The following is a 16,541-nucleotide window of genomic DNA, read 5'->3' as shown; positions in this document are numbered from 1 at the left end:
GACCCTTTCTCAAAAATAAATGGATGGATGGATGGATGGATGGATGGATGGATGGATGGATGGATGGGCAGATGGATGGACAGATGGGAGGGAGGGAAGGTTAAAGTTCAATACTTGTCCACTCAACCTATAGTGACAGGATGGATTTAAGAAAACTGTTTTGGTTTTTGTCTGTTGGTTTGTCTGTTTGTCTGATTGCTCTATGATTTTAATTCTACAAAGTCATAATAAAATTTGGGGTAACAAATGAGACAACTGGGTAAAGTGAAAAATTAGGGCTTGGGGACAAAGCTCCATTTCCTGACCAAGCCTGGCAACCTGGCTTTGAGTTCTAGAGCTCCATAATAGACCAGAACTGACCTCCACGCTGGGGAGGAGTGATGGAGGTATTTCTATACACACACACACACACACACACACACACACACTCACACATTTTTTAATTTAATGAAGGAAATACACATCCACCTCTTATTCTCTATACTTATTTATCCTCAAATCCTTTAAAACTAAGGTTCATTGCCTTATCACTGCTCAAGAACAGTCTCTGGAAGATAATTTAAGTATAATATATAATTCTATTATGTGTCTTTAAGTGGACCATCATTTGTGACATCTACAAAAGCAACAGGACCTTTCTATCTGTAACACTTTTTCAGAGAAAATATACTCTATTTCATTAAAAGATATCAGCTAATGAAATATATTATGAAATTATGGTAGCCAATGACTAGCTACAAAATGTTTTTCTTCTCCCAACACAACTCTTAAATTCAGAACAATTTTTTTTATTTGTTTTTCGTGACATGCTTACTCCTTGTAGCCATGGCTATCCTGGAACTCATTCTGTAGACCAGGCTGTCCTTGAAGTTGGAAATCTGTCTGCTTCTGCCTCCCGAGTGCTGGGATTAAAGGCGTGCGCCACCACCACCACCCAGCAGGACAACTTATTTTTTAAGACTTTTTTTTACCAACACACATACACACACACAAACAGACACATACACAGGAAAGACGGACCACAATGTATAGCACCACTTTTGGTGTGCTACATATTAAACTTCTAATAGCACACTGGACTCTCTAAACTATTCCCTTTTCCTTTATGAGTATCACTAGTAGTACTTTACTATCTTGAAGGGGAAAAAATTACAAATAGATATCTACCTTTCATGACATTAAACAACAAAAAAAATGCAGAAAAAACCTTCAAAATACTAAGATAAATGTTCGAAGCACTTATGTGTAACACAAAGCTATGTATTTCAGTGCAACGAGAACTAAATCTTGACACACCAAAACAAAAAGTTCATATTATAACTACACAGAAACAGAGACTTGGAGAGTACTTTTAAAAGCCAGATTTTGTTTTAAAAGATAAAGGGAAAAAAAGTAATTCAAAAAAGTTAGCTTACCGAATATGTTAGTGGAATGTCCTTTCCTTGCAATAGGCCTGAGCTCATTATGTCCCCATCCGTACGTTCTGTAATTATCCCAGGCATGTTTCATCATCTGAGAAGAGAAAAATTATTAACCATTTGAAGCTATCCACAAACTACTTTATACTTCATATAATTTAGAGTTGGGATATTATATTCTTATCCATTCTGTCATGTTTCCTACATTAGCATATTATTCAATTAACATTTGTTTCAGTATAAATCACACATACCTACTATGCTGACTACTCTGATGTCAACTAGACACAAGCTGGAATTATCTGAAGGGAAGAAACCTCAAATGAGAAAATGCCTCCCCAGCTGTAAAGCAGTTTCTTAACCAGTGACTGATGGATGGGGAAGTCCAGCCCATTGTAGATGGTGCCATCTCTGGAATGGTGGTTCTGGGTTCTATAAGAAAGCAGACTGAGCAAGCCATTTAGAAGCAAGTCAGTAAGCAGCACCCCTCCATGACCTGTGCATCAGCTCCTGACTCCAGGTCCCTGCCATGTTTGAGTTCCTGTCCTGACTTCCTTCGATGATGAGTAATATGGAAGTATAAGGCAAATAATTCCTTTCCTATCCAACATGCTTGCTGGTCATGGTGTTTCATTGCAGCAACAGAAACCTTAACAAAAACAACTATACTTAATTTTAATTTACACAACAAAACACTAGATGTAATCAGAAAGTTATTTAAAGAAAGAGAGGTAGCTATCTGGCATTCTTTCCTTTCATAAAGTGCTAATACTTTGAGGAACAGGCCCTCTTTCTTCACTGTGTTAATGACTAGCCTGTCAATCAAGAGGCCTTGCTTCTACCACCAACTAATTCAGCCTGACTCTACAATCTCTTACCTTTAGACCAGAGACCAGAAGATTTAAAGTGTTACAAAAGCACAAAACAGTCCTAGGTAATATGTAACCAAGTGGCCATATCTGTATTCCAACTAAAATTGATTTTTAAAATCAATTTTAAATCAATGAAAAGCTTTAGCCCACCTGTGTTGAGCTGCCAACCCTTGCTCTTGTCATAGTGACGGGATGGGTATATGGATCAAGAAGGATAATCAAGTACTTTGTGTTCATATTAGTCTCAACAGTAGGAGGCAGAAGATTATCTCATATAGGATCTCAGGGGTTTATATAATTTAATCCTAAAACTGATAATGGCTAACTCTCATCAAAGAAATACCAAAGTAATGAAAGAAAAGAGACAAAGACAAATGCATTATTACAGACTTAGAATCAGCCATGTCTAATGCCCTCATTTGAAGCCATTAAACTAATGAATAATCTGTATCAGCTAGCATGAGCTGAGTTTTTTACAACCTATGGAGTTCTGAGCTACACAACAACATTTAATGTAACAGTAAACTGCAGTATATCATTTAACAACATATCATTCAGTAAACCACTTCAAAACTTGCTTTATGTAGCAAGTATAATCAAATACCAAAATTGGGCAAAAACATTAAAAGAAAACTCCAGACCAATACAGACAAAATTTCTTCTAAAACAAATTAGCACTGTATAAAGAAAATATGTTAACATGACTTCATGCAGTTTTACCCAGATATATAAGGTGAATTTAACATTTAAAAAAGTAAATAAAATTTACCATTAACAAAAAAAGTAAAAAAAAAATCAATTATCTAAACAAAAATATAGACAAAGCATTTCACGAAACAACATGCATTCATGATACAAACCCTTAAACTGTAATTACAAATAAATATCTTCAAACTAGGAGGTTACCCTGAAGAAACCTGAACTGACTCAACATGCCTAACCGTTGAGTATTAAGCACTTATGCTCTAGAGTAAGCAGCTAACACAGTCTGTCGATTCTCACCATTTCTTGCAAAAAATAGTTAGCAGAAGGTCTAGCCTGTGCAGTAAGCTAAGAAACAGAAATAAGGAAAAAGGGAAGTACCACTATTCAAAAAGGGATGATTATGTAGAAGGGAAATCGGAAGTTATTTACAAAAAGTCATTAGAAACAATAAGTCCAAGTAAGCCTGGTAAAGGACAGGATAAGCTGAGCCCAAATGCATTGCTAAACTAACTTCTATGGAACCTGGCCAACCACCCAGCCTGAGCCTTAGATTCCCTTAAATTCACATGATTATTGATCTATATTATTACATATGTAAGAAAATATTTCAAAACATTATGACATCTGAAAATGGATAAAGAAGGTATCTGAACAAAAAGCTGTCAAAAAAAAAAGTATGCTCTCAAGAAAAGTATACTAAGTAGCCATTGTATAAAACAGACCCCAGGAACAGGCAAAAATTAAAATGTCCATCCACCTTCACTCATCAAGGTCAAGGTTTACAATTCTAAGGCCAAGTGTGATAGCCATCAAGATGGAACACCAACTGAACAGGATAAGGAACCACTCAGGAAACAACTCTGGCTATGTCAATGAGGATGTTTCCAGGAGGCTTCACTGAGGAGGGGAGACCAACCCTGAAAGTAGGTGGCACCATCCCTCCCATTTGGTTGAAACTGGGGGAGAAAGGGAGGAAAGGGCAGAAGCCAGCTGAGTACAGGATTCACCACTCTCTTGCTTCCTGACTGCAGGTGCAACATGAATAGCCACCTCACCTTCCCTGGCACAACAACGTCTCTCGAACTGTGAGCAAAAATAAGCCCACCTACCTACCCTTCCCCTCCCTACCCTCCCCCTCCCCTCCTTCCCTCCCTCCTTTCCTTCCTTTTGTAGCTCCTGTCAAAAATGTCATGGCAGTGAGAAAAACTGACAGACCAAGTTTAAAATACATTAAATATATATCCATTACCAGAATATACAGAGATATCTGACTGTATAAATTAAATCTATTCTTGTTGATGCTGTTACACCTGACAAAGCTTCTTCTCAAGCAGTGTAACTATAAACTCTACTCAACATTATCAGGAACCCCAATTAACATACTTTAACTAAACTCACTAGAGTTGGTATTCTCTTAATCTGTTATACCTAGAATTATAACTTGATTGGGGCTAAATAAATTTAAAGACCTTTGAGATCAACCTTTTTCTATCATTTAATCCATGAAGAATCTTTGGAAGGAATATGGTCCTAATAGCAGTACAGTTCCCTAAAACATGGCTCAAACAGAGCAAATTGCTTAAAATCTCATCTATGAAAGGCTCTGCACAGCATGTGGTATAACCCATTCAAACTGAATATTTTAAATTGCTTATTCAATAAACTTATATACAGATTCTACTCTTTTATAAAACCCTGTGCTTCAAAAGATCTCTAATATGGTAAAACCATCTAACCATCTAAACAAACTTGAATCAAATTTTTAATTTCAAAAACTTACATTATGATCAATAAAGAAAAAGACAGTGCTCAAATCCTTACTGTGAGCCTGGAGTCTGAATTACAACTACACTGAAGAACATGTAGATGCACATACAACATCACGGACTGTCCAGTCAGACACGGATCTGCATATCTCCAGATCACCAACCTCGGCTTATTACCTCTTTAATTTTGTCTCTTTTCTTCCTGATCTCTGTGTCTTCTGGATCCCCACCGCTGACCCCTACACGCTGTGGGACAGGGACGGGTGGCAGTACCCTGGTCTCTTTTGTCTTCATTGCTTGGGCTACTTTATTTTTCTCTGTCTGAATTTCTGCACGGATTTCCTCTCTTGACTTTCTTAATTTTTCTTTTGCTTCTTCCAGGGCTTTCTCATGATCGGCTCTAATCTTATTTCTCAGACGCTCTTCTTCTTCCCTGGGAAATAAAAATAAATTAAATTAGAAAAAAAAAAAAAAAGGTCAGAGTAGTACTCAACACCCTAAAATTCTCCTACTAAACTCTAATGTTTGTTTTCTAGTTCCCCACATTAAAAGATAGAAATTACCGGTGACAGAAGGTCATCTGTGCACACAGGATAAATATAAGGTGGTATGAGAAGGAAAGTGTACTCTACATGCTGAGTAAATATTTTACATGGAAAGAGGAAGCCTACAAGAAAGTTTTAATTCCACAACAGAGAACTGAAAAACTATAACCTGTAACTTGAAGGGATCCCTGGAAAGAGGGATGAGGTCAAGGAGAACAAGAGGGACTGTGAAAGGGAAAAGAAAGTAAATGAGTGGTGTTGAACAGCAGAGAGGAGACAAAAACGTGAACCTAGGACCAAGGGAAGAGACAGGGAAAATTAGAGATAGAAAACTTTCATTTATTTAGTACAGCATATACTGCTGAAAAGTATACAGCATATACTTTGCAAATGGCCAGGATTTAATAATGCAATGATTCCCAACTGATGAAGACTAATTAAAACTCTCTTCAGCTTTTTTACAAATAAAAGTTCTAATTTAGTTAGTGATGAATACAGTGTTTCTTATCCTAAATAACTGAGAGCACAAGTGTTTCAGATTTCAGTTCATCAGGTTTTGAAAAATCTGATTATGTTTCCCCACTCCTAACTGCCTGTCACAGAAAGGCAAATGCTATTCCACTCATGTGAGGTCTGTAGAAAAGGCAAAGCTACAGAGCTGCAAAGTAAAATGCTGGTATCCAGAGACTGCAGTAGGGGTGATAAAGTCATTGTTTTATGGGTGCAGAGTTTCTGTTACAGCATACAAAGAGGCTGAGAGATGAAGGAAACTGACGGCTGTATAACAATATGGATGTACCTAGTGCCACTGTACTTCAAGGCAGCTAACAGGATAAAGTGTTAGATAGCCGTCACTGTAATTTTTTTTTTTTTTTTTTTGGCTTTTTCGAGACAGGGTTTCTCTGTGTAGCCCTGGCTGTCCTGGAACTCACTCTGTAGACCAGGCTGGCCTCGAACTCAGAAATCTGCCTGCCTCTGCCTCCCAAGTGCTGGGATTAAAGGCGTGTGCCACCACCGCCCGGCTTCACTGTAATTTTTAAACTAGAAGAAAAGTCTATTCAAATATTTATACCAGCTTTATTCATTATAAGCACAAACTTGAAAAATTCAGATGTCCTTCAACATATGGTTAGACAGAGGACAGAAGACAGACAGACACAGACAGACAGACAGACAGACAGACAGACAGACAGACATACACAAACACACACAAAGTACAATGCTACTTTACCAAAAATAAAAGAGAACTGTACCTGCCCAATATAACACATCATAATCCATCTATGCCAATCAAATCTTCCCCAATGTCGAAAGCTCCAGGTAGTCACATAACCCTAATTAATAAATAAGAAAAAGGGGGTCTATCAGGAAATACTTTTCTCTGTGGATTAAGAAATGGACAAAGTCAGCTGAAAAAAAAATGCCTTCTGCCTGCTAAGTCCAAACTGACCCATCTATTCATTCTTCTCTTCAAACAGCTACAACCATGAGACAATCAGCATAAGAACAAACTGCCACCATGGACCAAAGAGAAGAGAAAGGGAGATTCTGCTGGAGTCCTCAACTACCTGCCCCAGATTTCAGACTCTGTGGAGTTTCTCCCAGTTGGGTATTCTGCCACTTTCTGCTAAGAGTCTCCCCAATTTACTCTATGCAAGCACAGGCATACACACAGAAAAGCAGAGGGCCTAGTGGTTCTTTCAAGGGCAGTTTCTATCTTCTGACAAGTACTAGAGTCTCAAGAAGGAAGTCAGGGGCTAACATTCTATGCCTTAACAAGCCACCTGACCTCAATAAGGAGCTAACTTAGACAAACATAGTGATCCAGTGACAACTCCCTCAAGTCCTTTGTAATGTGGCCACATTGAATAAATCTCCTTTTTCTACTTTTCGTTATTAAATAGGCTTTTAGTTGGCTTGTAAAGGATGGGTGGGCAAACTTATTGGACACAGTATGTAACCACTAAGCTCAGTGACAGCTTCCAGCACAGCAACTGCCTCACTAACTGCTGAGTAACACTCAGAAGCCCACTGTGTTTGCAAAGGCTCACAGGCAAAACTGTAAACCATCTTCCCCCACCAGCAAACCTCTGCAAACAGACATTATACACTAATCTAGAGATAACACTGAAGTGGATGGCATGGAATACGGGCCACAATATATCCCACCTGTCTTTTCAGAGCTTCTCAATGAATCAAGATCATTTTACAGGGCCTGAGCTTTGTGAAAGAAATGTCTAACACATTTCCAAAACTTACTCAGCGATAGTCTCCTTATCACTTTAGTCTCTATAGCCCTTTTAGCAAGACAAAACACACTAACCAAGGACATCTCTCTGACTATGCGATCAGTGAGGCCTGTAGTATCTGCATTAGCAGGATGACAATAAACACATATCACCATATCACCTCTCCGAACCTTCTTTTCTCAGTATGACAGCCAGCCTCTGCCAAGCACACACGATCACTGGAAGAGATGCGAGGACCCTCAGCTGAGAGTCCAGTGAAGTTCGGAAGGGGGTTCCTTCATTCCCTTCATGCCCTACCCTTCTCATTACTCCCCACTCTCTACACACAGTCATATACAGAGCTAAGTAATGACTAGGACACGTTGTCACTGTCCTTTGGGACCTGCACTCTTACACCTTTTCAGCTTCTCTAAACAGAAAGATACAAGTTCTGGGAAAGAGTGTGAAAATATAAAAAGCACCAAATCATTCTAAGACAAGGCCCATTTCTTTAAAGGCAAGAGTATCCATCCGTAAGTTATCATTTACAGACAGCAGCCTAGCATGGCTGTCCTCTTGAGAGGTCCAACAAGCAGCTGACTGAGACAGATGCAGATACTTACACCCAACCAATGGACTGAAGTCAGAAACCCCTGTGGTTGAACTAGGGAAAGGCTAGAAGAAGCTGAGGAGGAAGGTAATCCTACAGGAAGACCAGCAGTCTCAACTAACCCAGACCCCTGAAATCTCTCAGATACTAAGCCACCAACCAGGCACCACACACTAGTTGGTCTGATGCCCCTGACACATATACAGCAGAGGACTGCTTGGTCTGGCCTCAGTGAGAGAAGATGTGCCTAACCCTGAAGAGACTAGAGACTAGGCCCCAGGGAGTAAGGAGGCCTGGGGAGAAGGGGGAAGGGTGAGGGGTATCCTCTTGGGGACAGGAAGGAGGAAGAATGGAATGAAGAACTGTTTGTTGGAGGGCGGACCAGGAGGCAGATAACAACTGAATTATAAAAAAATAAAAGTTAAAAGAAAAGGCAAAAGTAGCAGAAAACGTGCCTACTCTCTCCGCTCTAGTCCAGTACCAACACTTCCTCTGACCTTTTGTCTATAATAGCACTCATATTTGCACAAGCCTTCAATTTCTAAGGCGACCATTAAAGATTATAACTCTTCAGTTCTTCATGTGATGCCTGGAAATCCCTGGGAACAGCAGCTCTTAGTCTAAGTAGGTCCCTGAACAAGTAGGCATGAGAAGAGACTACATATAGAGGACCTGTGTTTGTTTCTAGATGGCTTGAAAACTGCTCAACACATAAACCTCCAGAAACATGAATCAACTTCAAACTCCCAGGATATCCACATCTAAAGCCTACTACAGTTCAACCACTTTGCTATCAATAGTTTCTTCTCTAACCACTCCGCCTCCCACAGAGCAGCAGGGGAGCAGGCCTCCAAGTAAAAGTCTTTCTTCAAGACCTGAGCCAAAGGACACAGGAAAGAGAAGATGTAGGTAAGGAAAATTGGTTTCCTGAAATGTAGATGTAACAAACATTGATTGGTAGTCCTCATGATGAACTCTAAAATTGTAAGTAGTGATCCTGCATTTTAAAAATTGAGACTGGAGAGACTGCTCAGTGGTTAAGAACATTTGTTGCTTTGGCAGACGAGCTGGGTTTGCTTCCCAGCACCCACATCATGCTCCACACCCATCTGTAACTCAAGTTCCAAGGGACCCAACACTATTTTTCTTGCCTCCACAGGCACTGATTGTATGCAGACTGTGTACAGACATGTATACAGACAAACATATCCATGTGCATAAAATAAAAATAAATAAATCTTAAAAACAAAACAAAAAACGAGAATAAAATTCCTGAATCGATCTCTTTCATAGACCAACAGCTTTAGATCATCTACAAAAATAAAACATCTTTCAGAGAATGTGATTGAATTGTGAATAAAAAGCATGTGATAGGATCTCAAAGATTGTATGCAAATATAAAATTAGCTTTATTCACTTAGCAAAAGGAAAAATCTTATTTCTAACCCAAACCCCAAAATGGTATTTATAACTGTTTTTCTGAAGCCGTAACTGAACAACCCAAAGTAGAATAGGGGGTTCCATCTCTAAAACTCATGTTTTGGTCAGTCTTCATCCTAGTAAATAGCGCTCTTGTCGTCTAAATATAACCCAATAGAAACTCTCATTTTGCTCCCTAAATATTTCCCAACACTGTCTAGAAAAAAGTTCTAATTCCACAACAGAGAACTGAGAAGAACATGGCAGAACAAAAAGCGTTCTGCAATCACATAAACTCTGCCACTCTTACTTGCAACACTTCATTTACTCCCTCCATATATTAAGGAATTCTACTGTCAATACTAAAACAAATACCTACATATATGCCTCTCTTGGTCTCTGCAGATTCATCTTGCACATACATCCTTTGTGCTCAGCCACACTCCTTGTGGTCCCCTAAATACCTCATTCCACTGACAGCTTCTTGCACATGTTATTTCCCTCTATTTAAAACACTCTTAAGCTCTTTCTTTGCCTCTAAGCCATAGGTTAATTATAATTTCAAGTAACTCCTGGGTTAGGTAGTTTCTCTAGCACAGTCTCATGGCATCATGATCCTTTCTTTCACTGTATCATGGTATGAAATTCTGTGATTAAATATCTTTTCTAATAAGACAAAAAACTATTATTATGTTCAGAGATTTTGGGTTGTGTTCAAATCTGTCATGGAAATCTTACTGCAACAGGCAGATAACATAGGCTCAAAAAGAATAAGGCAAACAAGTTCCAAGTCCTATCCAAAGTGCTGAGATACAGTCAAAGGGCTGTCTATAGCAATTGTCTTTAAAGCAAGCAACTTGCCAAATTCACCCTCAAACCCATGTTAAAACTCATGAGGTAGTTAGTAACAGAACATCTAGCTGTTAATAATATTGTCATGTAATAGGCTCCCAACATTTTACTTTATTAACTAAATGCTAGATTCAATTGCCCAGCCACAAGTGAAATACATTTGAAAGCAACATGTGGGAACTGACAATTTACATAATTTTTATAATTAGTTTTAAAAATAAAATTTGAACTCCTTAAATTTTAGCATTTTAGAGAAAAGCATTAGAAAAAAGGGTAATACATCATAACTGGATTTCATTCTGAAGTATTAAGAGCTTTAAAAAATTCTTTTCAAGCCGGGCGGTGGTGGCGCACGCCTTTAATCCCAGCACTTGGGAGGCAGAGGCAGGTGGATTTCTGAGTTCGAGGCCAGCCTGGTCTACAGAGTGAGTTCCAGGACAGCCAGGGCTACACAGAGAAACCCTGTCTCGAAAAACCAAAAAAAAAAAAAAAAATTCTTTTAAAAAATTTAATAAAATGTGCCCACTAATAGATTAAAGAAAAAAACAATTAAATCATCCATTAGAAGTGAACACAAGAATAAAATTCAATATCCATTTATGATGGCTATATCTCATATCAAAGCAGAAAAAGAGAGAACAACCAAATAAAAGATACTTTCCAAAGGCAGATATAATTTTTTGTCATTCAATATAATCATTCCTAAACTACAAAAGCAATTCCCTTCGAGATGAGTGAATAAGATGCTATCACAGCTCCTACCTGACTGTGGTGGGAAACTGTCAGCAGCAAAAACTAAACAAGAGATGAAAAGAAGAATGAATAGAAGGACATAAAGACAGTCTTCTGTCACAGGCACAAGTTTCCAGGAACCTACAAACCACTGCGCTAAGAGTCAGTGCTCAGCAAACTCTCCTTCAGCACAGCCTCTGCTCCCATCTTCCTAGACTCCAAGCCTCCCAACTTCCACTTCATGGCCTCGTCTATGGCAATAGCATGTTTATGTCCACAGCTGAGCTTGGTTCTGTCTATCATTTCCTTGCTAAGATTGACAGCCTTAAAATTTTTAAATTATCTATGAAACAGCCTTATTCTTGTTTTAATAATATTAAAGGGAAATTTCATAGAATGTAGGAAAAAATTTAAAAAAGCTGAGTTATGTAAATTGCTACTAATGTACAATACAGACCAAGAATTGTTTTTAGTAAATGACTAGAGGACAACTGGCAACTGGTAAAGAAAACAGTGAAACAACACAACTGAAATCCTACACAATTTAGTGCAGTGTGCCTGAAGAAAATTAAGACTTTCTAAAAAGAAATGCCTCACCTTCAAGGCCATGACAGAAGGACCTCTCAAACTTGGAGGTGGCCAGGATATAACATGGTGCCAACTATTATAAGGGAGTTATTCACAATTCAGTCTAAGATGATTCTCAGTAGCAAATGGATGTACTCTATCTGCACAAAATAGCACTCTCACATGAACAACAAAGAACTTTCTGTATAATATTATGGTAGGCCAAATCGTGCACTTTCTAGTATACTGATTATGTTAAGAACTGGAGGACAAACCGTACCACTGGGACTCCCCATTCCATAAGAGCAAATCCTCCGCTTCAGACATATTAATGGAGAAGCCTAATTGTCTCAGTACAAGCAATGCATAAGCCACGTAAAAAAGACTTGAGATTTGAAGCCAAGCACTGAGAAATCCAGATTCCCCAAGCAGGGATGTCAAAGCCAGTCTATCACCAGGCTTCCCAGGTTCCAAAGCACTGATTGCTACATGATGACGCTGTCCATGACCATAAACACAAACTCACTGTCTTTCTTCAGGTACAGATCACCAATTTGGCTGTTAACTCTTTTCTGCTTATATAATGAGCACTTATTGATCGGTCTGACATTAAGTCTTAATAGGATTTCATCTTAATAGTAATTCTAGTTCAAATGAATAGTTACCACTCACTAAATTCAATGATAATTAGCCAGAATTCCCCAAAAGTAGAGTACTTTAATAGGCTCTGGGAACATACACACACACACACACACACACACACACACACACACACACACACACGATTTGCTGATAGGAGTAAATCAAATTTGTACACAATGAGTAAATCACAACAGAGGAAATAGGACCCAGCAACGGTTATAGAAAATGTAAATCACACATAGAAAATATAACTATATGTTAACAATACAGAGTATGACCTGAAAACAGATTTGCATAGAGACAGAGAAAGACGTGATTGTCAAATAGAAATTAAAAGTATGGGACTCTGCCAGGCTGAACAAGAAAGTAGAGTGTATGGTGGCACAAAGGAAGTGATATAATAAACTAGACAAAGTGTTAGAAAAGAAAGCAAACCATGTGGGCTAGAAGAGAACACACTACAGTAGGATAGACTGAGCTTAACAAGAAAATGGGTGGGAGTGGGAGCAGGGATGGCAAACCCATCAATAGCAGTTACAGTCTATCCTGATTACAAGAGGAAGATACTAAAGGACTTCAATTTGAATCAACACAACTGCGCTTTAATCTTAGAAGACATTGTCAGGATTGACTTAGAGAAAAAAACAGACTGGAAAAGGAATCAGAAGATCAAAGATACCATACAGATGAAGGGGGAGGTGCTAAATTAGATTTGAAGAAAAAGCTCTAAATATTAGAAGGTCAGAACAAAGGGACTGGAGAGATGGCTAAGTGGTTAAGAGCTCTTCTTGTTCTAGAAGACCCAAGTTCAGATCCCAGGACCCGTGTCTGTCAGCTTACTATCACCTCTAACTCCAGCTCCAAAGAATACAATGCTCTCCTCGTACACATAAGTTCATACCCACACACAGACACAGAGTTATCTTTTTATCTTAAAAAGACAAAAAAACAATAAATTTGGGTGAATAAATATGAAAAGGGAAGGGGGTTAAAAGTGGTATTTTTTCTGTACTTACTTGAAAGAAAGGAATATCTTTAATTAATACAGAGAGTAAAGAAGAAGGGGGGGGGGGTAAGATGGCTCTGTTGTTAAAGTCCCTGCCATACAAGCAATGAGGACCTAAATTCAGATCCCAACTCATGTCTCAAAAAACAAAAAGCAAGCAAACAAATATACAAAGCCATATCTCAAACCACATAGAACCTTAGGTGCCATTGGCAAAAGCTCAATTAAGGTCTGGAGGTTAAGAGCACTGACTGTTGTTCTAGAGAGAGATCCTGAGTTCAATTCCCAGAAACCACATGGTGGCTCACAACATCTGTAATGGGATCTGATGCCCTCTTCTGATGTGTCTGAAAACAGCTACAGTGTATTCATATACATTTAAACAAACAAACAAAAAAAGGCATGTGTGCTTCCAAGCCCTGCTTTATCAAACAAACAAACAAACAAACAAACCTCTACGCATACCTCTAATAGCAGTCCAGGTATGGTGGAAACAAAAGGACCCCTGGAGCCAGCTACTCTTGTCAAATCTGTCAGCTCAGGTTCAGTAAAATATTGTCTTTAAGACAAGAAATAAGGTAGAGAGCAATAGAAGACACTGACATCAACTTCAGGCCTTCACATGCATACACAGACACATGTATGTGCACGTGCACATTCATACATACACAAAAGAAAGAAACTGATAAAAAGAGTGAGAAAAATAAGTATGACTTGAGCAATGCTTAGTCAAAGGTAAACAAAGCACAGAATTCAGCTACCTAAGGGTAGACAGGTAGATTTGGAAGTCATCTACCAAAAGGACACAGCTCAAGCTCCCACCTAACTCTACATGAATAGTATGCCTTTAATATGAAATGAACCACATACACAATCTTACATATTAAAGCATAGGTCCTCAGCTAGTGACATTATTTTGGGAGATTCTGGAATTTTCAGGTGTTGATCCCTAATTCTAGAAAGTAGGTCACTGAATCAGGTTCTTGTGGGTAGACTGCCCCCTTCCTGCCTCATCACCATGATGTAGACTGCTCTGCTTCATCATGTCCTCCACACCACAATGGACTGACACTTCTGTACCTGTGAACCAAAACAATTCCTGTCATTCTGTCAGTGAACAAGTTAAATGGATACACTTTATGTTTTGTAATATATATCTCAATAACTAGGCATGATGATGCATGCCAATAATCTCACCGCTTGAGAAGCAGAGGCAAGTAGAGTGTACATTTGAGGCCAGCCTGGGCTACACAGTGAGCTCTAGGTCATCCTGAGCTGCCAAGACCCTATCTCAAAAGCAAATACATGACAAGATGGCTTCTTCATAATGTGTAGCAGCTCCATCTTTATTACACAGTGTATCTCAGAATAAGGATAAAGACTGTTTCATTTTGTGCACACAACTCACAGCTCAAGTGTACAGTCCAGTGCTTTTGGGTACACTACAACCTTATTGCTCATCAAACCGCACTTTTCCTTTTTTTCTTTTCTTTTTTTTTTTTTTTTTTTTTTTGGTTTTGGTTTTTTGAGACAGGGTTTCTCTGTGTAGCCCTGGCTATCCTGGAACTCACTCTGTAGACCAGGCTGGCCTTGAACTCAGAAATCCGTCTGCCTCTGCCTCCCAAGTGCTGGGATTAGAGGCATGCGCCACCACCGCCCGGCTCAACTGCACTTTTCATCTCCTCTCTGACCCATGATTCAGAAGGTGCCCATTTCTAGACATTTGGAGATTATCCAATACTATCAAGTTACCAATGTGTTTTACTTTCACTGAAGCTAAGAGCATATTTCATACGACCCAAGTCCTTTTATTATAGCCAAAAAAAGATCTATACTGATATAGGTGCATCTGCATTTAACAGAATGTATATTTGCTATTAGTGGGTACTATTCTACAAATGTCAAGTCAAGTTGGTTTTATGTCCCTACACTCCTCTTAGTTTCTGGGTGACAGGCACAACAGCAATCTTACAGCTATCACATACACACAAATACACACACACACACACACACACACACACACACACATAACCTCAGTTAGCATGACTTCACTGGAGGCTTCTACCAAGGACTTAGGCAAAATTACTATCAGCTCTACAGAAGCTTTTGGGAGACTAAAAAAGAAAAACTTAATTCATTTTATAAGGCCAGTATTAACCTTAACACTAGAATAAGATAAAAAGCAGTAAATAAATAAAATGAGTGACTACTGTATCTCATGAACAGAGAAAACCACTTGTAGGAGTCAGTAGTATATACAATGACCAAATGTTAGTTAGCATTCAAAAACCAAAACACGAGACCAGAGAGATGGCTCAGTAGGTAAAGGTTTCTTATGGCTAAGCTTGAAGACCTCAGTTTGATCCCTGAGACTCATATGATAGAAGATGACAACCAAACTGTAAGTTGTTCTCTGACTTCCACATAAGCACTACCTGTGTGTGACCAAACACACACACACAGACATACACACACACACAGGCACACGTGCATATACATACACACCCCCACATGCACACATGTACATACACATATACACATGCATGCCCATACACACATGCATATACATGTGTGCATGTATACAGATATATAAAATTAATAGTGCAAAAGAAAACAACATTAGACTTAAAGGAATGAGTGTACCATTAAGAGAAAAAAATCACAAAGTTCCTTTTTTTTTTAATTGAAAAAAAAGTCACTCTCAGCAAACTAGGACTATAAGGGAAAATCCTAATCTAACAGAGATGTCCATGCAAATCTACAACTGAGATCATATTTAAAGATGAAAACCTGAACATGTTCCTGCTATGATTAACAAGCTTTCTCCTTTTTGCTACATCTATGATATTAGAGGCTCTAAGACAATAGGAGAAAGTAAAAGGCATGAAAATTAGGAGGAAGGAAGTAAAGATGATTTATTTACAGATAATACAATTACATAAAAATTCTGTGAACAGGCCAGGTGGTAGTGGTGGTACAACCGGGTGGTCCACATCTTTAATTCCAGTACTCTGACAGAAGCAGGTAGATCTCTGAGTTCGAAGCCAACCTGGTCTACAGAGTGAGTTCCAAGACAGCCAGGACTACACACACGTACAAAAATAAGAAAGAAAGAAAGAAAGAAAGAAAGAAAGAAAGAGAGAGAGAGAGAGAGAGAGAGAGAGAGAGAGAGAGAGAGA

General features: G+C 38.7%; 1 protein-coding gene across 1 annotated transcript in view; it reads right to left on the bottom strand.

The window, feature by feature from the left end:
- Man1a2 (mannosidase alpha class 1A member 2) overlaps window positions 1-16,541 on the bottom strand; it is a 132,018-nt gene that overhangs the window by 93,553 nt on the left and 21,924 nt on the right. Inside the window, exons 2-3 of the mRNA XM_028752999.1 lie at window positions 4,939-5,194; window positions 1,416-1,512 (exon numbers count right to left, since the gene is read on the bottom strand). Of these exons, the coding sequence (XP_028608832.1) occupies window positions 1,416-1,512; window positions 4,939-5,194 (353 nt within the window). The remainder of the gene's footprint in view (window positions 1-1,415; window positions 1,513-4,938; window positions 5,195-16,541) is intronic.

Source organism: Grammomys surdaster, unplaced genomic scaffold (assembly GCF_004785775.1).
Source record: "Grammomys surdaster isolate TR1022 unplaced genomic scaffold, NIH_TR_1.0 125941, whole genome shotgun sequence".
Lineage (NCBI taxonomy): Eukaryota > Metazoa > Chordata > Mammalia > Rodentia > Muridae > Grammomys > Grammomys surdaster.
This window is presented reverse-complemented; position numbering and strand designations above follow the sequence as displayed.